This window comes from Erigeron canadensis, chromosome 3, assembly GCF_010389155.1.
Source record: "Erigeron canadensis isolate Cc75 chromosome 3, C_canadensis_v1, whole genome shotgun sequence".
NCBI lineage: Eukaryota > Viridiplantae > Streptophyta > Magnoliopsida > Asterales > Asteraceae > Erigeron > Erigeron canadensis.
In genome coordinates, this window is record NC_057763.1 from 43247998 (window position 1) to 43275814 (window position 27817).

Genomic DNA, 27817 nt, shown 5'->3' on the forward strand with positions numbered 1-27817 from the left:
ATGAGATTTGAAGATGCAAAGAACAGAGGAAGTAGAAATTAAGAGTTAGAGGAGATGACCATTTGAGAGATTTTGAGAGATTGGAAAGGAGATGAATAGTTGAAAGAAAGCATGAAAATGAAAGTATGAATATGAGTTTGTAATATAGGGTGTGGTGATGGAATATGATTGGTCAAAATGAAAAGACAAAAGAAAGTCTTTCTTCCTCATTTTCAACATCTACAGTGTGTTTTTAACAACTGTAAAAACTATATATATATAAAAAAACTTTGTGAGTAACGTTTTGAAAAAAAAATATTTACAAAATACTTGAGTGTGCGCCGTATGCGTCTGACAGGGCCAGACCGTCAGAGGCACAGTCACAGTCTCAAGTGGACAGGTGACGTACTAAGTAAACAAGTGGGTAACCTTTTTGTAAAATATATATCATTGGCTCAAAAGACTGCCACGTTGCCAACATAGTTACATCCGAAATAGTGAGTTTCAGATCTAATCCTATGTTTTATTTAATATGTTTTATTTTATCTTAATAGATCATGCCTCAGCGAACCTACCGATAAGGACACGTTTTCTATTAGATGTCAGCGAGCATATGACACACATATGGTTGCTGAGATACAATTTTTGGCAAATTGTCAGCCATCAACGGATTTTAGGAGTCTTTACCAATAACCATTTGCTATTGGACTAGATGGAAACTTTTGGCTTTCCATTGCCTTTATTTTGCTTTTTCCCAAAGCAACAGGGATCAACGGATTTTAGAAGTCTTTACCAATAACCGTTTGCTATTGGACTAGATGGAAACTTTTGGCTTTCCATTGCCTTTATTTTGCTTTTTCCCAAAGCAACAGGGATCAACGGATTTTAGAAGTCTTTACCAATAACCGTTTGCTATTGGACTAGATGGAAACTTTTGGCTTTCCATTGCCTTTATTTTGTTTAGCAAGCAAGATAAACTTAAACTTGCTGACAACATCTTGGCTTCCAAATGATATGAGAGTTAAGTAGCTGAGCCACCATTCAACATTCCCAACCTACTGACAAGATCTTTAAATCTCTTTTCATCTAAGGTTTTGTGAAAATGTCAGCGAGTTGATCATCAGTGGGAATGAAATAAATTTCAACATCCCCTTTCATGACATGGTCACGTATGAAATGATACCTAATGTCTATGTGTTTGGTCTTGGAATGTTGAACAAGATTATGTGTGATAGCAATTGCACTTGCATTGTCACACATAATGGGGATCTTAGTGTAGTCTAAGTCATAGTCAGCGAGTTGGTGTTTCATCCAGAGGACTTGTGCACAACAACTCGCTGCCGACACATATTCTGCTTCAGCAGTGGAGATGGACACTGTATGCTGTTTCTTACTAGACCAACTAGTTAACCTCCCCCCCCCCCAACAGTTGACATCCTCCACTGGTACTCTTTCGATCTAACATGCAGCCAGCATAGTCAGAATCAGAGTAAGCAACAAGATCAAAATTGGACTCCTTGGGATACCAAAGACCTAAGGTCATGGTACCTTTCAGGTATTTGAAGATTCGCTTAACAGCGAGAAGATGAGATTCTCTAGGAGATGCTTGATATCTTGCACATAAGCAAGTGGCAAACATGATATCAGGACGACTCGCTGTAAGATACATTAGCGAGCCAATCATCCCACGATAGTGAGTGGGGTTCACATGCTTACCATCAGGATCAGCATGGAGATTATTGGGAGGAGACATGGGAGTTGGCTTTGGAGAAATATCAGACATATCAAACTTAGCCAACATGTCTCGAATATACTTTTCCTGATTGATAAAAATACCATCAGCGAGCTGACGTATTTGCAAACCAAGAAAGAAGGTTAATTCTCCCATCATACTCATTTCAAAATGAGATGACATAAGAGAGCTAAACTTTTTGCACAGTTTAGTGCTTGAGGATCCAAAGATAATGTCATCAACATAAATTTGGACATACAGTATGAGCACCTTTTCGAAAGATGAAAAGAGTGCTGTCAATGGATCCTCGCTGAAAGTTGTTCGAGAGGAGAAATTCAGAGAGGTGTCGTACCAAGCCCTAGGGGCTTGCTTAAGACCATATAAAGCCTTATGAAGACGATAGACATGATGTGGCTTGGCTGGATCTTCAAAACCAGGTGGCTGCTTGACATAGACTTCTTCATCGAGTTTTCCATTTAGGAAGGCACTCTTAACATCCATTTGATAGACCTTGAAGTCTCGATAAGCAGCATGTGCCAAAAATAAACGTATAGCTTCTAATCTGGCCACTGGAGCAAAGGTTTCATCAAAGTCGACTCCTTCTTCTTGAAGATAACCTTGTGCAACCAGCCTAGCCTTGTTAAGTATAACAACACCGTCTTCGTCCATTTTATTTCTATATACCCATTTGGTACCAATAGGTTCATTACCATGTGGTAAGGGAACCAAAAACATGACATGTTGTCGTTGAAATTGAGTTAATTTCTTGCATGGCAGCAACCCAAGAGGGATCAACCATTGCCTCACCAATATTTTTGGGAGTGATCATTGACAAGAAGTTTACATAAAGACATGTGTTTCTTGTCGCTGATCGAATGACAATACCCTGCTGAGGATCACCAATGACTTGGTGAGCGGGGTGACTCGCTGTCCACCTACGTGCAGGAACACTTGAAGAACCTAGTTGAGTATCATCAGAAGATAGAGTGATGGGGACAGCAGGGAGAGGATTGTATGAAGAGAGGTCGATGGTGACAGTGGGTTCAGCGTCAGGATGATCAGTTGAGTCATTTGACTGAGTTGAGTTATCATTGATGTTGGAGTCATCAGCAGACTCCATATCCTCAACATTTGCTGAGGCATCATGAAACTCATCCTCAGCGAGATCATTAGTATGAACATCCTTAGTTAACGATCTATTGTTGGCTGAGGAGGCCTGGATTGATCTCAAAATAGGCTCAACTGGCTCAATAGAGTAAATATGAGCAACAACTTGTTCCTCATCAGTACACACTGATGTATCCTGAGATGTCTGCTGATGACATTCAGGTAAGGTACAAGGTGCATCGGAAAATGAGTCAGTTTCCTCATTGGAGGGATTAGTGAACTCACTAAATACTTCTTCATAAGAAGAGGATTGTATGTCTTTTAAAGCAGATGAACTTTCATCAAAAGTGACATGAATGGATTCATCTACTTTTTGAAGGCGAACATTAAATACCCTAAATGCCTTGCTTATAGATGAGTATCCTACAAAATAACCATCATCTGCTTTGGGATCAAACTTACCTAGGTGATCCCTATTATTCAAAATGAATACAGGGCATCCAAACACATGAAAGTATTTAATTTGATGTTTCTTACCTCTTAATACTTCATATGTTGTCTTATCATGTCTCTTAACAATCAAACAGCGATTTTGGGTGTGACAAGTTGTGTTAACAGCCTCAGCCCAAAATTTGTTTAGAAGGGAGGACTCACTGAGCGTTGTTCTAGCTGCCTCGATAAGTGTTCTATTTCTTCTTTCAGCGACACCATTTTGCTCAGGAGTTCTTACAAACGAGAAATTTTGTGAGATCCCTTGATCATCACAAAATGATTTAAGAGTGTGATTTCGGAACTCAGTTCCATGATCGTTTCTGAGTTCTTTAACCCGTATGCCATTGAGATTTTCCATTTTCTTAATAAAATTTATAATCTCTTCAGCAGCATCACTCTTGGAGTGAAGGAAGATAGTCCAAGTGTATCGCGAATATTCATCCACGATAACTAAGGTGTATTTGCTACCTCTTAGACTTTGGACATTTACGGGACCAAAGAGGTCCATGTGAAGGAGATGAAAGCATCCTTTGACAGAGTTGGCTTGCTTAGTTTTAAAGGTAGCTCTATAGCCTTTACCTTTTTCACAAGCGCTGCAAAGTCTGTCTTTTTCAAAGGATAGATGAGGAAGACCACGAACCAAGTTTTTCTTAGCTAGTGAATTTATGGTTTTGAAGTTCACATGCGACATACGCTTGTGCCATAACCAATTTAGTTCAGCAGCTGACTTGGCAAAGAAACAAGTCTCGCTATCAGTTTTGATAGGAGTGAAGTCAATGAGATATACATCTCGTTTTCTGGGAGCAACCAATACGACTTCCTTGTTAATATTTACAACAGTCCCTTGATGTTTATCAAGAATGACTTTGTAGTCAGCGTCACAAAGTTGACTAATGCTTATGAGATTGTGTTTTAATCCGTTTACATAGGCAACTTTAGAGAATTTGATTAACCCATTTGAGAGGAGACCATAACCTTCAGTTTGTCCGGTGGAATTATCACCAAACACCACAGTAGGGCCAGCAGCCTCTACGTAGTTATCCAACAAGGTCTTTGAGCCAGTCATGTGTTTTGAACATCCACTGTCCAAATACCACACTCCTTTTCCCAGTGAACCCTGCAAGGATAAGACAGAAGGTTTTAGTTTGGTCCAATTTCAAATTCACTGACAGGCATGTTAGTAGAATTAAAGATGGGTGCATCAGTGGTAGTGGATGACTCAGTGGAAAGAGCTTCCTCAAGAGTGGGATGGTTTCCCAAGTCAGCAAGCATATGACTTCTATCATACTCATCAGTGGGCATCATGTTATTCCCATTTTCTTGAAGAACAACAAAGTTGCTGACAACATTGGGAGCACTAAACTCAACCAACATTGTTGGTCGTCCCCAGGAATTGGAGATGACACTCTGAGAATGAGGAATCTCAATGCGTTGAGAAGCAACATAGTCAGCTAGGTTAGTTTGATGAGTTCCAATTGAGTCAGTGACAGAACCAGTGTCAATGATGAAAGATTCATCAAGAGGGCTTTCGCTTATCCTAGAAGATGAGATAGTTTCATTGACAGGGTCAGATAGTGGGGTACAGGCTGAAGTGTGAGCACTTGTTTGCACAACCACTTCAGGAGCATCTCTTGAGCTACTGCAATCAGTTGCAATATGTCCTCTAATGCCACAGAGATAGCATTTTCTGTTTGAGGAGTTATTTTGTTGATTGCTAAGAAGGAATTCCTTGAGTTGAGATGACAAGTCATTGACTTGTTGAGCAAGTTCAACAATTTTGGGGTCTGAAGAGGTTGAAGCCTTGGTCTTTGCCTTGGACTTAGGCTTTGATTTTTGCTTATGAGAATTCCTTGAGAATGGAGGAGGACCCAAGAGAGATTGACCAGTGGGGTCATCTAGACGAGGAGTGGAAGAGGAGGCAACTTGTGAACCTTTTAAAACACTCCAGGCTTGTTTCAAATTAGTTTGAGAGGAGGAAGTCCTAGGTTGATGAACTCTGCTGGGAGTAGTGGACCTAGAGTGAAGATTTGGAGTAGCAGACCTCCCTTGCCTGTGAGGGAGATATTCTCCAATAGGAATAGAAGATTGTACCTGTTGAGAGGACAGTTGTCCTCTGTTGGGAGTGGAGGATCTCACTTGCTGATGTGGCAAGTGTCCCCTTTGAAGAGTCACACTCCTTATTTGGTGCTGAGGAACATTTCCTCGCTGAGGAGTTACACTCCTCATTCGTTGCTGAGGAATGTTTCCTCGCTGAGGAGTTACATTCCTCATTTGTTGCTGAGGAATGCACCCTCGCTGAGGAGTGGTTGGTCTATAAACAGACTGAGGCACCTTACCTCTTTCAGGAGTTTGGTGTCTCAGAATTGATCGAGGTGGAGATGAATGAGTTGCCAGCTGATGGACAACAGGTTTAACTTGAGATGAGCTTTCATGTTGAAACCTAGCATCTCCAAACTTTACGCGTCTTACCATAAGGCGTTCATGCTGAGGTTCCTCAGCATTTAAGACTTTAGAGGGTAAAGGATTAGATGAGATTGACTGAGGTTGCTGTTTAGAATGATCAGGTTGCTAAGGCGTGCTATAGTCATAAGGCACAGCAACGGTACTTCTTTTGAAAGTCTCAGCCATTTTCAAGGTAAGTTGCCGAGGAGCAATAGATTTGTACCCATCACTTGAAATGTCTCCATGAAAAGTTTCATTTGGAGAGTATTGAATTTTACCTTCGTGTGGCATCATGCCAACAATAGGTAGATGGGAAAACATGTTGTTAGAGGATGAAGATGAGCTAACTATTTTAGCTTCAGAGGAATTTGAAGGGTCGCTGGAAAGAGATGTGGAGGATCCAGCATCCATTTCAGTGTGATAATCATTTCCTTTAACGAAATACCACTTTTTCATTTCCTCAGAAGAAGTAATACCAGATGGTGGAATTGAGATTTCAGGTTTCACATCATCTTTAAACATGTCAGCGAGACAGGCAACAGATTCAAAATCTCCACCTATCACTGCCTGAACTTGGGCAGGGACTTGTTCTCTAAGACATCGATGATGAAACTTGGAAGCTTTTGACCAAGAGGTCACAATCTTCTTGAGATTGAGGACTTCAAGCTTAAGTTTTTCATTCTCAAGCTGAAGCTTTTGAGTCAGCAACTCATGTGACTGAAGTTCTACATGAACATTCTTTAGTCTGTTGAGTTTTTCAGATTTTTCACTCAATTCAGAACTTACTGAAAGGAGTTTTGAGTGAGCTTCAGCGCGCAGAGTTTCTACGAACTGAAGATCACATGACAAGGATTCAAGAATTTTGGTCTTGTCCTCATCAGCAGATGAAAGAAGAGTATGTACCTTTTTGACAGTGATGTTGACCCACTGACTTGTTGAGACTTGGTCTTTTGTCAGCGCATCACTATCAGCCAGAGCCATAAGACACATGGTGTCAACATACTCCTCGTCATCGGAGTCATCTGAATCAGCCCAATCATGCTCTTCAGCAACCAGACCTTTGCCTGGTGTTTTGGCTTCTTCAGTTTCAGCCACTTTGGCTTTGAGCTGATAATACTTGTTCTTGTATTCATCAGCAGATTTAGATGAGTTAGTTTTTGGAGCAGCAGGAGTTGGGATAGAAACCCTGCACTCTTTTTGATAATGGCCTTTTCTGCCACATTTCCAGCATTCTTCCTGTGATTTATCCACAGGAGGCTTATATGGAGCAACCGACTTACGGTTGTTCCATTTCCTGGAGTACTTCTTTCCAGCGATTAAGGCAAATTCCACAAAATTACTGAACATTTCTTGTTTCTCTTCAGCATCAAGCTCATCAACAAGAGCTTGAATGGATACTGGAAGAGCAGAGGTGCTGGCACCATCATTGGGATAGATGGGCTCAGTAGAGATGAGAGCAAGAGGGTCAGTTAAAGGGTTTATAGAAGTGCTGGCTGCAGAAGAGGAGCCAGCATGTCTCCTAGATTCTGCAGAGGCTCTAATATTTTGAGCCAAGGCTTTCTCTTCAAATTGAAGAGTGCCAAACAATTCCTCAAGATCCAGTTCTTGAATCTTTTTAGTGGTATGGAGGATTTGTCTTAAATTCTGTCATTTAAAAGGAAGAGAATCGATGAACTTGTGGCATACCTCAAAATTGTCATGGGTAATACCAACATTTGTCATGTCATTGAGCAACCCTTTGAACCGGGTATATGTGCCCTCGAGACTTTCATCAGGAAGAGAAAAGAAATTTTCGTAGGCACGTTTTAGGTCAATTTTCTTGGTTTTAATCAAGTCAGCTGACCCTTCATAAGTGCTCACTAGTCTTTCCCAAACTTCTTTTGAAGTGGGGAATTTAATGACTAGTTTCATCACCTCAGTGGGAAGAGTGGTAATGATCATATTTTTCAATCTTGAATCAAGATTGACGAGCTTTCGCTCTTCTTCAGTCCGTTGGACTTCTGGCTTTACCAGATCAGTCACAATTTCAGGAGCATCAGGTGTAGCACCTGGTGTCCTTTGGACATACATAGGTATATAAGGACCTTCATTTAAGATGGTCATAAGGTATGGTTCTACACCCACTATGTGTAGTAACATTCGTTCCTTCCATGAGCCAAAGTCTTTTGGCTCAAATTTTGGAGGAATAGAGACGTAACCAAAGTCACGCGTGTTAACCAGAGTGGGTACAGACGACATCTTTAAGAAAAAGAATTTAAGATTTAAATCGTAAAGACAATAATGTAAACACAAGAGGCAAACAGATCTTGTTCCAATAATTTAGGAACAGTGGCTCTGATACCACTTGATGGTCCACGAATACACTACTTGTGTTTGATTAACTAACTTATAAGATAAATATGAAATAACAAGATTGGAGACGAGAAGTAAAGAACTTTGTTTAATTATATGTATTTCAAACTAAACGATGAAAACATGGATGGTTGTTTAACAACAACAATAACCAGAAAAGATTAGTTAAGTTTTTGAACACACAAAAACTTAACAAATAACTAAAGAGAATAAAGTAAAAACTGTGGAACACACCAACAAGATGGTGGCTAGGTCAAGTGATTCCTTTTATAGGCAGATAAGGAATCACATGACAACCCTAGTAGATGTTGACACAAGAAGGTTGTCAACTATCTATTGGTGGATCATTTAGATCTGCAGAGGTCTCTTTCCTTCATCTTGTTTGTTTCCAAAAACGGTATAAAAGAGAAACTCCATTGCACAGAAGTAGTACAAGGTCACATGGCTTCATCTTGATCTTTCAACACGTGTCCTTGGGACCATTCTTCTATTCTTCAAATTCCCGCTCATATTTGACTTACAAATACTGGGCGATGAGTCATTGAACATATCCTTTAGACTTTGAAGATAGATCATGCTTGCAGATGCATGTGCTCGCTGAGAGCTCGCTGAACGAGTCACTCGCTGAGTCCCTCAGCGAATCCCTGATCCAACAACTCTCCATAGCACTTTGAGGCAAAACTTCAAAAGTATATTTCATAGTGATGATAGCCTTCTTGGATTCACAATACACACGTACGTCATCCATTCTCACCAAGCTTACTATATATATATATATAACTCTAATACACATAGCTATATATGGCCTCCTAGGAATTAACCCCATGTTAGATGAAAACTACAAGAAGAAATGCTACAGATTTTACATTACATAATTTAATTGTTTGAACAACTAATTACGTATCTGTGGACATTTTCTTAATACAGGACCACCCGTTTGTGGGGATCAAATACAACTAAAACAATTTGTATCATTATATATATGCTCATTTTTGCTATGTACAAACCAGTTATTGAGCTTCTTCGGCTACTAGTGCTCTGTGGTAATGGATGCTATCATCGCTTGCATAATTTGCATTATACTCCCCGTAAATGCATATACAAACATGGCAACGCTCTCGAGGACCACGAATCTCCCCCATACTTCATAGTATTTACAGTTAATAATAACTACTCACAGGTCTTGTATCTTGTTTCGTCGGTGGGAGACTATATATACATACAAAATCTCTCTTTCTATGTATGTTGTTTTGGTGATTGATTTAATTTGATGCAGGATCTTTGAGTTTTGAAAAGAACCCTCATGCTTCAAATTGTTTCAATTTAATTAGTCCATATGTTCATGATTGTTGACAAATTACCACTCAGATTGATTATTAACAATGATTTAATTACAAATTTTGTCTATATACGTGGTCGGTTTTCCTAAAAATTGCAACTTTCGTCCATAAATTTACATATCATTTTTATTGTTTGTATAAATAAACTATTTCGTCCCTATTTATTTTTCTGATCAAGTCATCCCACACGCAAGGCACAATTATACTGAGATGACACTTTGTAAACAGTACATATATTGAATTAGCCATATAGAGATACGTTACATGTCATGCTTTAATCGGATATTTCTATTTTTAAATGCAAGGTTACCATTAAAAAATGATATAGGAGATATGCCATATAAAACCCCTAAGTATTTGCAACATATATTGTAGGGAATCCTCAATATTCAACAAAGGTTAATCAAGAAATCCCTAAAGTTGAGGAGCGAAAGGAAATCAAGAACAAAAGGAAAAAGAGAATGGAATAATGATAGAAATTAATAGAGATGGAAAAAAGAAATTAAAAGTAGTATGGAGGATGAAAGGGATGGGGATTTGAGGGTACCTTTAATCTCCTCCCTCTTCTTCATTTTGGTATTCGCAGGCGGTATTTTATTAACATTTTATGTATTTGCTCCAAGCATTTCCCAGCCATGGTTTCCTATGATTGCGTTTCTTTTGATTGGTTCACCTTGGGTGTTTTGGTTGTTAACCTATTTGTACACGTGCTTTAAGGGTTGTTGTGGTAGAGCAATACCGTATTCCTATGATCATCAGGTTTCAAGGCGTGTGGTTCATCCTCATCCAGTAACCCCTAGGCATAGTGTTGTGCCTAATCAAGCAAAGGCTATGAGTAGATCGAGGTCCACAGATGTTTCACCAAAGGCAAGCTGTTCGAGCAATGTAGGTTCAAGGCATGTGCATTTTGGGGAGGTGGTGGTGGTAGAAAGCGATGGAAGCAAGGTTGTCCATGAGGTGGATTCCTGGACGAATTCAACCAAAGCAATAGAAATTGATGAGCCATATTTAAATGAATCTTGACATATTATAAATAGGTTCTATATATATTTTAATTAGTTTACCTTTGATCGTGCACATAGTTACTAATGTAGAATTGTGTTTGTAGTTAGAAAGTTGTCTCAATTTTAAACATGATTTGTTAAAATTTATTAAGATAATCATAGCTTCATAATTACAATGTGATCAAACGCATCATATATGCCTTCTAAAAGATGAGATCAATAAGAAAAACCTTGTGTACATGTTTGTTTTCGTATCAAATGCGATTGTTACTTTTATTACAGTCTCTAGCTCATGACTAAACCTGCGCTTGTTACATGGCTAAGAACACCATTCATGTTTTAGGCCCCAATAACAACTTTAGATAACCAACTTTGTACACACATCATTGTAGGTTCATGTTCAAGTATATTGATAAGTAAGTCTAATTAACATATGTTCAAATATGAGTTCGCTTTTCATATTCATTAATTGGATTATTCATCAAATAACAACTTTAGATATGATAACCAACTTATCTCCCGCAACTACATATTGTAACTAGTCTTATTTAGCATTTAATTTGATTCCATATACGATTTCACTGTGATGTTGAAGTGCTCCCTTAACGTACCAAACGTAAAGAACTTTAGCGAAATAAACTTATCACAATCTCATTTTGATTGCAAAATCCTTGTGGTATTTGAAGCATGTAACTTAAACACTTTATAATTATAATGACTATTCAAATATTGTTTCTTCTCAACCATAAGGAGGGTACAGGTTCTAGTACCATTGCAGACATATATGCATTATAAGCGATTAATTAAAGAAATATGTTAGTAAAACGGGGTTTTGTCAAATTTTGTAAAAATATATAGTGTATATGTGTTCGTAAGACCATATGTGATCTTCGTTAATAAGTAGTGCCTTGTTAACTACACGAAATGATAAAATGTATCAAAATAATGATTTGGAGATAAATACTTCTGTACAAAATTAACTTGTCTCAATGATATCACCCCTCACGTACCTGGTTGTAAGTATCATTCATCGTGATGTCCGTACATCCTCGTAATCGGTGTTAATTTCAAGTGATCCACACATTATAATATTTGGGAAATTGCTACATCTCTAATTCATGGGTTTGATTTTTTTTTTAATTTTTTTTTTTATGATCTACTCTTTGGCAATAAAAAGTATTATGGCTGATAAGTAGAAATAAATGCGTCCCACATATATATGAACAATGTTTTTTTGTATGAAATAATCATTCATATATTTTATATGATAGAGTTTGTACTTAAGAAAATCCAAAATTAAGTAACATAAATAAGGTTAATTTTAACATATAAGTAGACATATTCTACGTTGTTATATCTAAAGTAATAATACATTGTTCCTTACAAAAAGCACAAGGTGCAAGCTTTAGATACAAACAAGACACCATGTATTATAAAAGAGAAAAACCACAGTTTTAAAAAACTAAGGTAACTCGAGAAATGGGAATGGTTAAGCTTTTTGCGACGCCATCGAGCCCATTTTCCTTAAGGATAGTTTGGGCACTAAAGTTTAAAGGCATAGACTATGAAATCATATATGAGGATCTTAGCAACAAGAGTCCTGAACTTTTAAGATACAATCCTATTCACAAAAAGATACCAGTGCTAGTGCACAATGAAGTACCCATCTGTGAATCACTTGTGATTCTTGAGTACATCGATGAGACGTGGAAGGACACTAGCCCATACTTACCTCAAGACCCCTTTGAAAAAGCCAAAGCACGTTTTTGGGCAAAATTTGGCGATGAGCAGGTAGTCGGTTATATCATACTTTTTATTTACTTGTTAACACAAATACACATAGACAATTTATAAATGATACGTTTGCAAAATTTTGGTTGTAATTAAAAGAATGGTTCTTTCAAAAGGTGGTGTGTTATTAACATTAATAAATTCATTTCTTTTATCCTCTATTTCGATTCGTTGTATATGTAGGTTATACCATCATTCTACGGTTACTATATGAAACAAGGGAAGGATCAAGAGGAAGCTAAGGTTACAATATTGGCCAATCTAAAACTTATCGAAGAACTTCTATATGAAAAGACATTCTTTAATGGGGAAACTTGTGGATTTTTGGACCTTGCTCTCGGGTGGCTAGCTGATTGTTCTGGTCCTTTAGAAGTGGTAACCGGTCTAAAACTACTAGATGAGTATTCTTTTCCAAATTTATGTGCATGGAGGAAAAAATTCCTTCAGATTCCATCAAAAATTGAAAGTTGGCCCGATCAAGAAACTTTAATAGTTATGTATACGAAAATGAAGGAACGTAGAAAATCAGAGAAATAACCTTTTACAACAACTAAGCGATACAATAATTCAGGAGCTTACCCAGTACGTTGTAGGCTTTATGCCATTCGAAATGTCTCACTCATAGTACGTTTTCACCTCTAATAATGCTATGGTGTTCGGCTTTTGTGTTAAGTTAATGGAATATCCATATGTTTGTGTTTTTTAAGGTCAATAAGACAGTATGTTCTATATGTTTTTTAGTTAATATTTTGAACTTCAGTAAGTAATAATTAATAGGATTATGGGACACATGACTGTGGGACATAAAAAAAACTTATACTATGTATATACTTTCAATCGTGGGGGGTAACTCAAAAGAAGTTCACGATGAGTTTGGGTATGACGTATAAATGGAAAGTGTACATACCCAACGGTGACCGCAAGCAGGCGAAGGAAATGCAATATTCTTCACACGTAAACCTGGTCACGAACTCGCAAAAATTTCATGATTTACTCGCAACATACGTATAAGATCTATAAAGGTAATGAAATTAATAGCGAGTGTTAGAGCTAATTGTCTGATTTGTCTCCAATCTGGTTGTACAGACAACTTTGGATCCACATACAAGTTTATGTTGAATATGGCCATGTATTATTATAGGGCTACAAACCATCCAAAACTTACATTATCTACAATTCACATCACATTCAATAAGTAAAATTAGGTTCACGTGATAACAAACCCATTTAAAACTATGATATACTAATATGAAATGATATCTTCAATGCATGTTAAACATGTGAAAACCAAATTAGGATGGATGATCTACGAGTACATCTGGAAGGCCCAAAAAATTATAAAAAAAGCAAAACACCATTGACTTAAGTAGGAAAAATAATTGTTATAAAAGGTTATCTTCTATTAGAATTTTTTTCTCTTACAGTTTTCTTTCTAATAGGTCGCAATTTCGAGTCTCATTAAAATCATTTCGATGTTAATCTGTTGGGTAAGTATAATTAGAGGAACATAATACTAATAAGTAATAACACAAAATTTTATATCTACACTTATACACATTTATTTTTACTACCTTATAATATCTTTACTACCTTATAATGTTAAATATTACGCATTTGGGATATGCAAATTGTATAAAATAACTTTTTTTTAACCAATCATAATAAATCTCATATTAAATATGTATATCTAGGGATGTTTACAGTTTAAGAACCAGACCGAACCGGACATATACAAGACCGAACCGTCACCTTCGGTCCGGTTCATGTTCGGGTTACAACCGGTTTTCGGGTTAGAAAGAATGAACCGAGAACCGAGTAAATTGACACTGATGTGAAGTCCTTGCTAGTTGACGTCAAACAAAAAGTATAAAAAGGACTCATGCTCTTCTCATACATGTAATTAGCAATACTAAGAATGATAGAATGAGATATTAAATCACTGTTGTCTCGCATACAAAGTGGACTCATCATGTACATGTGATATATCAACAGTATTATTCGTTTTGGATGATGGCAATAACATACTAACATGGACAATCATAAATTCATACTAACAAGAATATAGGATATTGATATAGTGATATATTCTCTTGTTTTTGTTGCGTTTGCTAATATATATGTAGTTATGTACAAATGTATTAAGATTTTTTAGAGAAAAAGTTATATAAATTATGTACATAATGCTGAATTTTGCTAAATAAAAGAAAGAACGTGTATATCTTAACTGTATGCTACACAAAAGAAATATATGTATACAAGTAAAAGGAAGTTAGAATTCATCTTAAACTTAAATTTGTAACTTTATTCACGGTTCGGTCTTGAACTCGGTTTTGTAGATTTGAACATGGACCGGACCGAGATCCGATTTGCTTAAATTCATATGACCGTGGACCGGACCAAGCACCTCGGTTCAGGTCAAATTCTGGTCGGTTTCTTGATTTTTTCAGTTTGAACCGCCAAATGAACATCCCTCTGTATATCCATGTTGAATGTTAATTCCATATTTTTAGCATATATCTTTATATTTAATAAAGAAGAATTGTTTTTTAAACTATTTTTAGAAACAATTATGATGTGTCATGTTTACAAATTTCTTCAAAATGTTTTTATCTATTTATGATGTCATATTTAATCAAAAATCTTTTTAAAGATAAATAGCCCATTAAATATTTTCAAAATGTTTTCTTTTATTTATGATGTTTACAAATTTATTTTTTTATTCGAATCAAAGTAAATTCTTTTTAATATAATATTATAAAATGTCCTTTTATTTTTTGTTAATGCAATATATACTAATATAAATAAATTATTATGTTAATTAATTTAATATCTCCAAACCGAGTTATAATATATCAATAACAAAAATTATATACACTTTTTAAGATTTTTTTTGTTTTTAAAATTTTAGTAAAATGTCCGAGTTAAACCCGAGTTGATTAGCTAGTACATTAATAAAAAACAATTTATCAACCTATTGACGATAAAAACGTCATCTTAATTGATTGACTATTTTTATCGTTAACGATAACCACAAATGTATCCATTTATGTCATGTTGATTAAAGGGAAAATCCTTTGGTGTTGGAAAAATAAATTAAGAGGGCAAAAAGCCGATTAATACTTTACACTGGTAAGTGAATATTAATATTGTCTATAAAGGAAAATAAATAAACTGAATAATATTGATGTTATTTTTTCGATCATCAAACCAACGCACCAGACTGTATCATAAAGACATAAAAAAAAAAAAAGAAAAAGAAAATACACACACAGCTTCCATTTCCCCCCACTTTCGATCTACAATGCAATAACACTCTTGTTTTCCTTGATTCATCAACCAAATTAGGGTTTCAAAAGTAGTAATATAATCTAGGGGATAGCTATATCTATATACAAACCTAATATGTCAATTTAATTAATTAATTTTTTTTTATTTATAATAAAATGGATCCAAAGGCATCATCATCATCATTCAGATCTATGGTGAGAACATCAAACCCTAATTCATCATCATTATTATCAAAAACACTTTCAGATGCAACTACACAGAACCTATCTTCAATTCTCAACAATCCTCATGATTCCGTTTCCGATGGGTCCTGGTCTTCCTGGTGGTCTTCTACTACTTCCGTCCAACTTCCTGATTTCGCTCCGCCTTCCGTGTCCAAAACCCCTGGTATCGATCTCTCTCGATCCGATTTCGCTTCTTATTTGTCTTCATTATCTGATCACTATACTCGTTTCGAAGATATTCGTAATCACTCTAATCAGGAAAACCTAGATAATCATGATAATGTTAGTTATAGTTATAATGTTGAGGATGACGAAAGGGATCGGGATAGAGACAGGGCAGGGGAAGCGTTGGTCGCGTGTTTACGTGAAGTGCCTGCATTGTATTTTAAGGAGGATTTTAGGCTAGAGGACGGAGGGACGTTTAGGGCCGCTAGTCCGTTTACGAATGTAGGGGAGAATATGATGCTGCAAGAGAAGTTGTCACAGTATTTAGATGTGGTGGAGTTACATTTGGTTAAGGAAATCTCGTTGAGGTCCAATTCCTTCTTTGAAGCTCAAGGACAGTTGGAGGATTTGAGTTCTAAGATCGTGGAAGGATGTGCGAGGATTAGGGAGTTGAAAGAGACGATTCGGCTTTTGGATGTGGATTTGGTGGATTCGGCTTGTCAAGTTCATGATCTGAATGCGACGAGGAGTGATTTGTTGGCATTGCAGGAGAAGCTTCGGCTTATTTTATATGTTAATCAGTCTCTTGCTGCTCTTAAGTTGGTATCATTTCTATCTGTTTATATTCTTGTGTTTTTTTTAGCTAATTCTTTAACTTTATATTTGTACTTTTGAAGTTGCTTTTCTCATATTTGACCTAATAAAGTAATAGTTTTGATCCTTGTAAAGTATTGCAAGATTTTGATAGCAATAGATATTAAAGAAAACTAGGGAACTCTAGTGAAATCCAACATCTCTGTTGGTCGCTGCTAACTTGCTTTAGATCTATTTAGAGAAATGTAGCATCACTGGCTTGTGGGCTGCTAACTTGCTTTAGGATTTATATGAACAAGAAATGGAAAAGAAAACAAAAACAAGGTGGCTAACATCGCTGCCCCACAATGATCTGGATGTAGGAAACCTAGCTTGTTTGGATGCGTCTTAGATTGATTAGCATGACTTCAGATATCATTATACACACAAACATATTGTGCTCACTTGAAGTAATAACATAGTACTGTATTGAACACAGAATATAGAAAATTTGGATGACAGATCATAAGTAAAAGATGTTGGCAGTGAAAACAAAACCTAAAAAAGTCAGCCTAGTGAAAAAATCAAGTATGTAAATGTGCAGTAATTGGTTGGTTTGCATGATTAACCAACCTGAACAGCATCCACAATTTTCATGAAGTCATAAAAGTAAAGCTGTTTGGTTTGATGGTATTGGAATGCGGGCATGGGAAATATATGGGAACATGCAAACCCAAAGAAGTTAAGAAGGTGCCTGGTTTTGATCACTTTCTCATTTCCATTTAACCCTAGTATCAAGCTCAAAGCCCATAATGTTTGCTCATGCAAACATAACACCACCGAATCTCTTTTGAACTCAATTAACTCATGCTTAGCTTTGAGCCCTTTTGATCTTCTGTGGTGTGCTCTTTTATCTTACACGAATCTAGAATCTTTTTGTAAGAACCGGTTATTTGAAGAAGTTCATCTTAGGCTATTAGATGATACTTGAAACATGAATGTTATTCTGTTTCGTAGCAACTCATATCAAATGGAATTAGTTTGAAAGTTAGTTAATTCAATTATTTTTTTCTTTCAATTATATTAAATTTTTATTAGATTGAACATTGTAAGCCATTACATAGAAATAGAAGGCAAGCGGGCAACAAGCTGAGCCGCTACTCCTTTCATTTAATCGTTTTCTTTTTTCTTTATTACTAATCAAAAAAAATTTCTATTTTGATGCTGGACCATATGAGATGACTGTAATTCTCTTGCTGGTTTGTTTTATAGCTTGTCGCATCGGGTGATTGTGCTGGAGCTTTAGACGTCACTGATGATTTGAAGCATTTTCTGGTATATAAGTACTGTACTGCATTTCACTTAAATACTTAATAACATACTTGTTAATTAACTTTATTGGCTGTAGTTCTTTGCTCTGTTGTGTGCAATGTCAGTTAAAGTATGACATCAAAATGCAGTTTGCTTCTAAGTTATTCTACTTTTATTATAGAAGTATTTAGTAAGTTAGAAACTCCAATTGGTCACAGCACCATAACTCAATGGCACACAAATATAATAGAAGGTGTGACTATGCTATAATAGGATAGGTAAGCTGCTATACTTGTTTAGAGAGGTTACTTAAAGAAAAGAAGAGATAAAATAGCTTACAGACATGGTAAAATGTAGATAATGCTACTCTAGAAATATGCTTAAGCTAATCAGTTGGCAATTATGTTGTTTTAGAATTAGTTAATCGGTTACTTGCATCTAGTAGTAATGCAGAAACATGCATAGAGTGTTATAGTTTATGGGGGGGATAACATTGATATTTTTTCTTATCCACTGGATTTTCATACACTTATGTTCTAACAGTGGGTTTTTCTAATGTAGACTTAAAAGCAGCTATAGGTCAAGTAATGATAGTTTTTTAGATGTTAAGCCTAATATGTTGCATAATGTCTAGTTTCACACAAACTAATTGGCTCTTATTTCCAGCTTCACTAATCCTAAAATGTCAATGTTATCAAAAGATTCACAACCAAAGTTCCAAGCTTTTTAGATGTTCAATTTGTTTCACATTTTTAACAATTAGGTCACCGTGGTTCAAATTTAGCTACTAGCTTACTATTGCTTATATCATCTAACATTTGACTATTCCATTAGCAATACGTCAAAAAACTTAATGGAATTAGCTGAGTTTCTTCCGTGTTGACCTTCATACAATCTACTTGAGATAGAAGGCATGTCTAAATTTATGATTCTTTGATTTGGAAATGACTTTGTGGATCAGATTATTCTAATATTATCAGCTGGTTTGATGTGTTGTTCCCGTGCTGTCTAGTATGTTATAGATTACCCTCAGACTTATTAAATTGGTCAAGGTGTGGCTTAGTATTTGTCATGTAAGTGTTTAGACTTTAAAGAATGATTTATAATGAGAGATAATCTGACATTAATAGAAATGAACAGTAAAGTCTATGATGGAAATAACAGAACCATATGAAGAAAATTGGAAACAGTATGAGAGGATAATATGGTGGTCAACTTTTTAGATGCTTGACTTGGAAATTTGATCTTCACTACTTGCAAGCTTTAGTTATGAGGACTACTTAAAGAAAAATCTTCTAAAAGCTCTTGCTAATATCTTCTGGTTTAGTAGCAATGGTAGAATTTTTAAATTGTATGAGCTTTCCAGAGCACACACATGCTTTTTTAAGTCTTAATTCATGGTACATATGATATCTCTCTCTCTCTCTCTCTCTATATATATATATATATATATATATATATTTAACCCTCTTTAATATAGGATGGAGATCAACTGACTGGCCTACATTGTTTTCGTCACCTCGAGGATCATGTAGCTGCTGCAGTAGATTCTGTAAATAGGTTAGTATATCTATCAGTTGTGTGTAAATGTTTTTGCCGTCTAAGATGGCTATACATCTATTGAGGTAATTTATAGGATCTATCTGCATCCTATTGCATTCTTTTTGGTCAATGAATATTTTCGATGTAACAGGCCATAACATATGCATGTTCTGCAATTGAAGAAAGTTACCTCATCGATAATAAGAGACAACATGATTACATGATAACTAAGGGCCTGTTTAGTAAAGGCAGCTTATCCTCATATCTCATTTCAAGGAAACAAACAACACCAATAAATTGAATTTTATCTTGTATGTTTAGCTAGACATTTAATTTGTCAGCTGTCTAATGTCTAAATAAATATCAAATATCGGGTGTGTTAATAGTCAAACATAAATGGATTCGTGATTGTGTTCCTTTTGAAAAAACAATGACAGAAGTCACAACATATACAATGTAAACTGAAGCTCTTAAGTATGTCATAGCCATAATAATGTATATAGCTTCCCTGTTGTGACTTATAGTGTTTATTCATGTAGCATTCTTTCAGCAGAATTTTTGCGGGCATCTATTAATGATGTCGGGGATAAGGATGTGACAATATTATCCAAAGCAAAAGCAAGGATCGCCTTACAGGGAAATGGAGAAGATAATGAAGTACAAATAAACACTGTATGCTTCTATTCTTTTCGGCTGTGTGGTGCAAATGAACTTACAGCGTTAACTTTTTTATTCAGGTACAGTTACATCAAGAAGATACCTCCAGTTTTCATGATCGACTGCTACCTCTAATTATAGGGTTACTTAGAACGGTGAGTGCCTTTATATTGTTTGTATAATCAAGATATTAGGATGGTTATAGTGGCAATTACACTTGATTTGCTGAATGTTTTCTGCATCTGCTATTACACTATAGAATACAAACTCCTTAGACTCCTTACTTCCTTTTGATCAAATCAGAAGGCTGTCTTAAGATACCATCATAATACTGTAGTCAAGGTTGGGGAACTTGTGACTCGGGATCAGGTCTGCGAGAGAGGGGGGTTAGGAGTTTTCGAAGACTCGGACTCGGATCGGGGAAAACCCTGATTGGGTATATATAAAAATAATATTATTTTGAAATTATATGTAATAGAATATTAGAAATACGAGTATATTAGAAACATCAAACTTAAACATAATTGTTTAGATACATTAACATAATACTTCATAGTGCAAACTTAATTGTTTAGAAACATTAACCAAAACCAATTTAGGACTTTGTTAAAATAAAAAATTTGACCATCTTTGACCCAAGTCAGCGAGTTTGACCCAAGCCGGCCAAGTTTGACCTGTGTTGACCCACGATCTCGAAGACCGATATATAGTTCGATCTGTTTGACCGCCTAGTCACAACTCACGAGTCCGATCCTTTTTTTAGATTGAGTCGTCCGAGTTTATGTAAGAAGTTACATTTAATTATAATTTCCTGTTTTAAAGAAGATCATGATACACTCTTCTAGTTGATTTCTTTCATCTGGCTAGTTTTTGAATGTCGTAGCTTCATATGTAGTTTTGCAAGACTTGAAAGATTTAAGATATTGGGATTGTTTCATGTATCTTGGTGACTTTCAGGCGAAGCTTCCTACTGTGTTGAGAATATATCGTGATACAGTTACATCTGATATGAAAATGGCTATAAAGTCTGTTGTTGCAGAGCTGCTTCCAGTTCTTCTTGCCAAGCCACTGGACTCCGATCTTAAGTCAGGCGATCGAATTGCCGAGGCAGATGGTATGCATCTTGCATTTAAAATTAGTCTTTTTATGTATATAAGATTGTCAAACATTATGAAATGAAGTTTTACAAACAAAAGCTCATATATGTACATAATAAAGAAAAAGATGCCCATGCACAGTGATCTCTTTAGGTCTTCTTTGTGGCTTCATGGGAGTGAGTTGAGTGTATTCATAACTTAGTTATGTATTTATAATAGTGATACACATATGTTACGGTTGAGGCTCAAATCCACAACATCTTGGTTGCTGGGCCAACCGGATACGCCTAGGCCAAAGGTCTTTTGGCTCCATGACTTATTTTCTTAATGCACTAAAAGAGAACGAAAAACAATGGACTTTACTTAAATATTACATGTTGGCGTATCGGTGCAGGTGGAGGATCGTCGCTTGCAAGTAAGTTAAGAAGTCTGTCTTCTGAAAGCTTTGTTCAACTTCTTGGCACCATTTTCAAAATTGTACAGGTAATGGACACCTTATTGATTTTTTTTTGTTCCCTTGACTTTTGTTCTGGATTTTTGTGATTCTTTGAACTACACAGCTTTTTATTGGGAGTATACTTGCTTATTTTGTTTTTAACAGTAGGAGGAGTGGGCTAGAGATCGGAGAATAGCCATTACCATTATTAAGATTAAACTTTAGTATTAATGATGATATTGTCAGATGATAAGAATATTCAAAGATTATAGATACTAAAAAGCACATACTAGTAAGATATCAAGAGAGATAAACAATGGCTGCAAATGGTTTGTGTTTTTATTTTGGTAATGCCTCGTTGCTTTCATGCCCCAATAGTTTGTGTGTCTATACTAAATTTCTTCCTCCTGGCTGCATGTAGTTTTAAGCACCTCTCAAGACTCAACTGAGGTCTCTTGTAAAATTTTTCATAATATGGTAAATGTACATTATGATTTCATGTTAAGAAGACTTGCTGTGAACTCTAATTTATTCAGACGTAAAGTACTACATCAGTAAAATGTAACTTGATTTATATTCTACTAGTGAATGCAGGCACACTTACTTCGAGCTGCTGAAGTGAAAAAAGCCATTGAGTGGATAATGTCTAATCTTGATGGTCACTATGCTGCTGATTCAGTTGCTGCTGCAATTGCTCATGGTGCATTGAGTGCAGAAGCGCCTACAGTGGGTGATGGTCAGTCTGGATCTTTTCCTCTTTCGAATCAAAGGAATGTTATCAAGGTTTCTCCAGTCCAGCCAAAATGGAATGATACCACAAGTTCATCAAATTTGTCGAAAAATTTCAGGTGATTTTGTCTGGTCAAACCAACCTAGTTTAGTTATTATCCAAAAACAAATTTCAACTCCAAACCCATTTCGAGTCGCCACCCAACCTTCTTGCCACCCTCATCTTTCTAACATGGAAAGGTTTTTTTTAACAGAGCGGATGTACTGAGAGAAAATACAGAAGCAGTGTTTGCTGCTTGCGATGCAGCACATGGAAGATGGGCAAAGCTGCTTGGTGTCCGGGCACTTCTTCATCCAAGGCTGAGGCTACAAGACTTCCTTAATATATATAACGTATCCCAGGATTTCGTTGCTGCAACAGAGAAGGTATGGCTATAGTTTCATGTCTTACTTAAATATTCAGTCTCATTTGTCTGTGCTTATTTTGTGGATTTATTCTAACATAAGCAGATTGGTGGAAGGTTGGGATATAGCATTCGCGGAACATTGCAGTCTCAGGCTAAAGCTTTTGTTGATTTCCAGCATGAATCAAGGGTGAAGTTTTGTGTTATGACACACTTTATATTGGTAACTTGTTTGTTAATTGAGTTAATGTTCCTCTATTATTGTAGTTGACAAAACTGAGAGCAGTGCTTGATCAAGAAACATGGGTTGAAGTAGATGTTCCTAGTGAGTTCCAGGCCATAGTCGATTCACTTTTTAGCTTGGATTCTTTGGTTGGTGACTCGGATGATGATTCTAAGAGCATGTCTAATAGCTATAATGAAATGGTTTCTGGTGATGCTGAACAGCCATCTCGGTCTGTTGATGGCATTGCAGATGGCACTGGACAGGTGCTATATTTATTCTCTTTCAAGGGTTGATAGAATTCAGATGAAGTTTTAACCATTCGTTTTTAAAACATGTTCTAAATTCTGTTTTGCAGGCTAACAACATAAAATTAAAGAATGTACATGGAAAATCTTCGACTCAATTGATTTCCTTCAGAGGTGTTGGGTACCACATGGTAAACTGGTTAGTAATCTTTTTTGCTGTCGCTATTACCTAGAGGTAGCAACATGTGTGGGACAGGCAAGGAGCCAAAACAAGTAAATTATGTGCTACAGGTTGTAAGGGTAATATTTTGGTTGGCTCAAATCAATTCAAATGGTATAGTGTTAGACAATCAAGTTTTCTTTGGGGAAATGGTTTTTACCCCATTAATTTGAAGATGACTAGTTACAGTATTTTAGTAATAATTTAATTTGAATAAAATGATATTGAAGTTTTAATGCATTAACAAATACATTTAGGGTGACTTTTGGCACTTTTTAACTGTTTGACCTGTTTCTTTTTGTATATAATTGCTTGGGTCATGTACACCACCACCCATGCATCTAATGGATCTGTTCCTAGTGTTTGATCGTCACACCATGCTCATGATTGATATGCAGCTCTGGAATTTGGATAAAGTATTATAATAATTGAGGGTTTTGTTGTTTGACAGTGGGTTAATATTGCTGAAGATGTTGTCTGAGTACATTGATATGAATACTGTTTTACCAGCACTTTCATCTGAGGTTATTCACCGTGTTCTTGAAATGTTGAAGTTTTTTAATACAAGGGCTTGCCAGCTTGTTCTTGGTGCTGGTGCCATGCAGGTATCTATGACTCTACAGGCCAACAGTCTATTGCTCACCCAGTGACATAATGTTGATAGTTAAACTGAGCTGTTGATGTAGAATTCTGTAATTTACCGTCACATGCAACTAAAAGCCTACCTATTTTGCACTTTTAGTGAACTTTAGTACTATTATTGATGCGGAATGCGCAGTTTAAAGGGATGAGTGGGATGAGCTTTCATTTTTAATTAGGTTGTCTTTATTAGGTTAGTTTTTAAGGTTACTCATTCAGTCCCAAAATAATTGCCCACCACACAGAAGCACAGCTCAAAAAAATGCACTTATTTCAACTTAAATGACACTTTTACCCTTTCCTTTTATTTAATGTTTCTTTGATATTTATGATATAAATAATTTTAAGTATGGGTAATATGGAAAAGCTAATCCAATCTATCTATCAATCATTAATGGTGGACCATATTATCGGAACAAACTAAAATGGTAAGATGAACTATAAATTTGGGACGGCTGGAGTATACATCTCTCTAAGAGTCTTAATAGTTCTGTTAAAAAAGGAGTCTTAATAATTGCATCATTTAGCGAGCTTATTGGAGTCATCGTCTGGTTTCCCAGTAGTATTCTATATCTCTACTGACTGTACCTTAGGTTAATAATGTTTTGTGTTCATTCAACATACTATCATACTAGTAAGTTGGTATTCTGCCTTAATCTCTTCCTTTGAAGGCAATCTATGTGTTGTAATGGCATTTATCTGTATTTTGATACCCAGGTCTCTGGGTTGAAGTCTATTACATCCAAACATTTGGCCCTGGCTAGTCAGGTCGTCAGTTTCGTGCATGCTATTATCCCTGGTAGGTGCTGTTTGCTTTTATTGCTATTTTAACTATTGATTTCGAATATATCTTGGATTTACAGCTGTGATGTTGTCAAAAAAATTATTTAGTGGGAGTATATATATACTTTTAGTGTAATGTAGTCACTTGTTCATCTTTATGTATCTAGAAATTCGAAGGATTCTTTTCCTGAAAGTACCCGAGACGCGAAAAAGCTTGCTGTCATCAGAAATTGAACGAGTGTCACAGGTAGTGTATATAACAATAATGCTCATGACATTAGTACCGGTTTACCTTTTCCTCTATCATTGCTTGATCTCTGGAAATGAATGTAGGATTATAAAGTGCATCGAGATGAGATACATACAAAACTTGTGCAAATAATGAGGGAAAGGTTGTTAGTTCATCTCCGTGGACTCCCACAAATCATTGAAACATGGAATCGATCCGATGAAACTGATGTACAACCCAGTCAGTTTGCCCGATCACTCACAAAGGTGATTCACTTAAAATTTACTCAATAGGATACTGAATTACATCAAACCTATGTATCTATATCAACTTGCAACCTATGAGCATGAAATCTGATAACCTATATATCAAGTATCGCTCATAGTGAACCTCCGGACGGTAATGGATATTAACATGTAATGATAGCCATTTACTTATTCCTCATTGTTCTACATGTGCTTAAACTGGCAACATCTAGTTATGCCCTTACTTTGCATAAATGGTGTTTTGCTAAATGATCTTTTTTATTCGCTAAAAGGCTCTTACACCCGGTGAATATTTTTAATGGTTCTGGTTATTTGTTATCTCAGGAAGTTGGATATCTTCAGCGTGTGCTGTCTCGGACTTTGCATGAAGCGGATGTTCAAGAAATATTCAAGTGAGCCTTTTGTTATGTGTGTGTTCTATAACACATGAATTTTCATTCATGCTCTACTTAATGATAATTACATTGGATGTATTCTTCTTACAGAGAAGTGACCATTATCTTCGACATACAAATATCTGATGCATTTTCAAATGTGGATATTAGCACTCCTCAAGCAAAAGCCAGGTACTTAAAATCCGTAGTGTAGTATCTTTGCATAGTTCATATGGCTTTCTTAATGTTATGATAATGTATATTTGGTTTGGAGGTGGTAGTTTTTCATCTTTTCCTCATTTACCTAAAACTGGGTCGATTGTGGTTATATTATCTATCGAACAAATCACACGGGTGTAGTATTTGATAAACTTGGCCAAAATTAAAGCAGTTTAGAAATCACCAAAAGTTATTGAAATCATGCTCATTAATCATTATAATCAGTCTTTCATTATAAACACAGTTCCTGAAATTGTGTTTTATTAAATTAAATTGATCTAATTCAAAACAAGTGACAAAAATGTGTTGGTATGCCAACTTTGGGTTGAATGCTACTCCACATTATTCTATTATATATATAATATATATCATATCTTTGCTTCTTTTTTTTTTTTTATAATCTTCTTCCATATGTCCAATTGTAACACCTCTTTATGAAGTTCGATTCTGATTTTAATCTTTGGGGCAGGCTTAAGTGTGATATTCAGCACATTCTTGGATGCATTGGATCATTACCATCTGCCAAGTTAAATGACTCTGACGCCCCGATTGCGGGACAACTTGAGTCCTTGGTTCAAAGAATATCTGCCGAGGCCGATCATTAGTATATGCTAGTTTTCTTAAACATTCACAAGATCGAGCATATCTCTTCTTAGAAGATCCATTGAAATGCAAATGATTTTGAGGTAAGAATGCTTTTGACATTTTAACTCGACTCGTGTCCTTAAAAATGGGTTAAACTCGTTTATGCTTTATCTATTAGTATTAAACTGGTATTATAAAAAATAAACACGAAAATCGTCCGTAATACTATCAATGCATTAAATCTTCTGAAAAATTTTATACAAAGATGTTAGTTATTGCTATACTGATATACTTTTGTAATCATACATTATTACACTAATATTGGAAAAGCAAATGTAGACTTTTGCACAAAAAGTGTTGCGGGGTTAACTCTTGACCTGTTTTAACATACCAATCGCCCCTTTAAGCTGTTCTAGTCAGCCCGTTTTGCCACCTTTACTTAAAAGTCTATCCTGGTATTTGAAGACAATTGTGGTTTGATAGTACCTTTTTTTTTAAATATATTGTAGGCAAACCCATAGGTGCTTGATCGGTGCAATTCTCACTACAATTTTTGCGAGGCTGCTTTTGTTAGTAGGGTGTACGGGAATGTATAATTTATCGTACAGATGTAACAGGCTGTTTGATTTTGTTGATGCTTTTTATATTGTCAAGAGGTCAGGTAGTGAATTTGTATTGGCCACAATTCTTTGTGTACGGATATAAAGACTACAGTCAAAGAGTAGATTGGACACACACATGAATATGAATGTGAATATGAATCCTAATTGAACCCATGTTTGAACCATTCTTGAAATTCATGTTCACAAGAGAGGAAAATCAATAGGCTTGCGTCTTTGAAAAAATATGTAAACGACCGTTTGAACTCATTTCTGATTAACGATATGTGCATTGAAAACCAACATTCTGTTTTGTCATAGTAGTTATGCATTAGTACTTTAGCCCAGGTGTTCAATGATTTGGTTTATGGTTTCTTAGGTTTCTTTTATATAATAATTCTCGAAGCTAAATTGAAAAACCAGAAAAAGAGCATATCAAATACAATGATTGGTTCTTGCTCGAATTTGATTTAAATCATGTCAAACTGTTTTCAAGTTATATCATGCAGAAATTTTGTTGGCATATTTCTTTTCAAAGTTTTAGCAATTTAAATTTTTAAAATTATCTTTCACCAAATATTTCTTAAATGAGGAAAATAGAAATGTGTAAAGATTAATCAAAAGTTCACCATTCAACATAATAGATTATGAGTAGAATGTACACAACGACTCCATAAGTAAATAGCTTATTTAATAACGGAAAAAGAAATCTTTAAATACGAAATATAACGTATTCACATATGTTATATTATGGTTGTGGTAATATT

General features: G+C 35.7%; 3 protein-coding genes across 3 annotated transcripts; all 3 read left to right on the forward strand.

Moving 5' to 3' along the window:
* The first annotated feature begins 9957 nt into the window (after positions 1-9957).
* Positions 9958-10467, forward strand: LOC122592183. Its single transcript, XM_043764384.1, has one exon. The coding sequence runs from the start codon at positions 9958-9960 to the stop codon at positions 10465-10467; it is 510 nt and encodes a 169-aa protein (XP_043620319.1).
* Positions 10468-11927: 1460 nt separating this feature from the next.
* Positions 11928-12776, forward strand: LOC122592184 (probable glutathione S-transferase). Its single transcript, XM_043764385.1, has 2 exons — positions 11928-12239; positions 12423-12776. Exons 1-2 carry the CDS (start codon positions 11928-11930, stop codon positions 12774-12776), a joined length of 666 nt encoding a protein of 221 aa, XP_043620320.1.
* A 2670-nt stretch (positions 12777-15446) lies between these two features.
* On the forward strand, positions 15447-27227 carry LOC122592428 (vacuolar protein sorting-associated protein 54, chloroplastic). Its single transcript, XM_043764646.1, has 20 exons — positions 15447-16519; positions 17762-17824; positions 19281-19360; positions 19882-19999; positions 20080-20154; positions 20957-21113; positions 21491-21579; positions 22127-22380; positions 22516-22687; positions 22772-22855; positions 22933-23154; positions 23247-23335; positions 23808-23961; positions 24713-24794; positions 24946-25025; positions 25112-25273; positions 25598-25665; positions 25759-25839; positions 26336-26552; positions 26961-27227. The coding sequence occupies exons 1-19, from the start codon at positions 15683-15685 to the stop codon at positions 26469-26471; spliced, it is 3003 nt and encodes a 1000-aa protein (XP_043620581.1). The 5' UTR covers positions 15447-15682; the 3' UTR covers positions 26472-26552; positions 26961-27227.
* Positions 27228-27817: the final 590 nt, after the last annotated feature.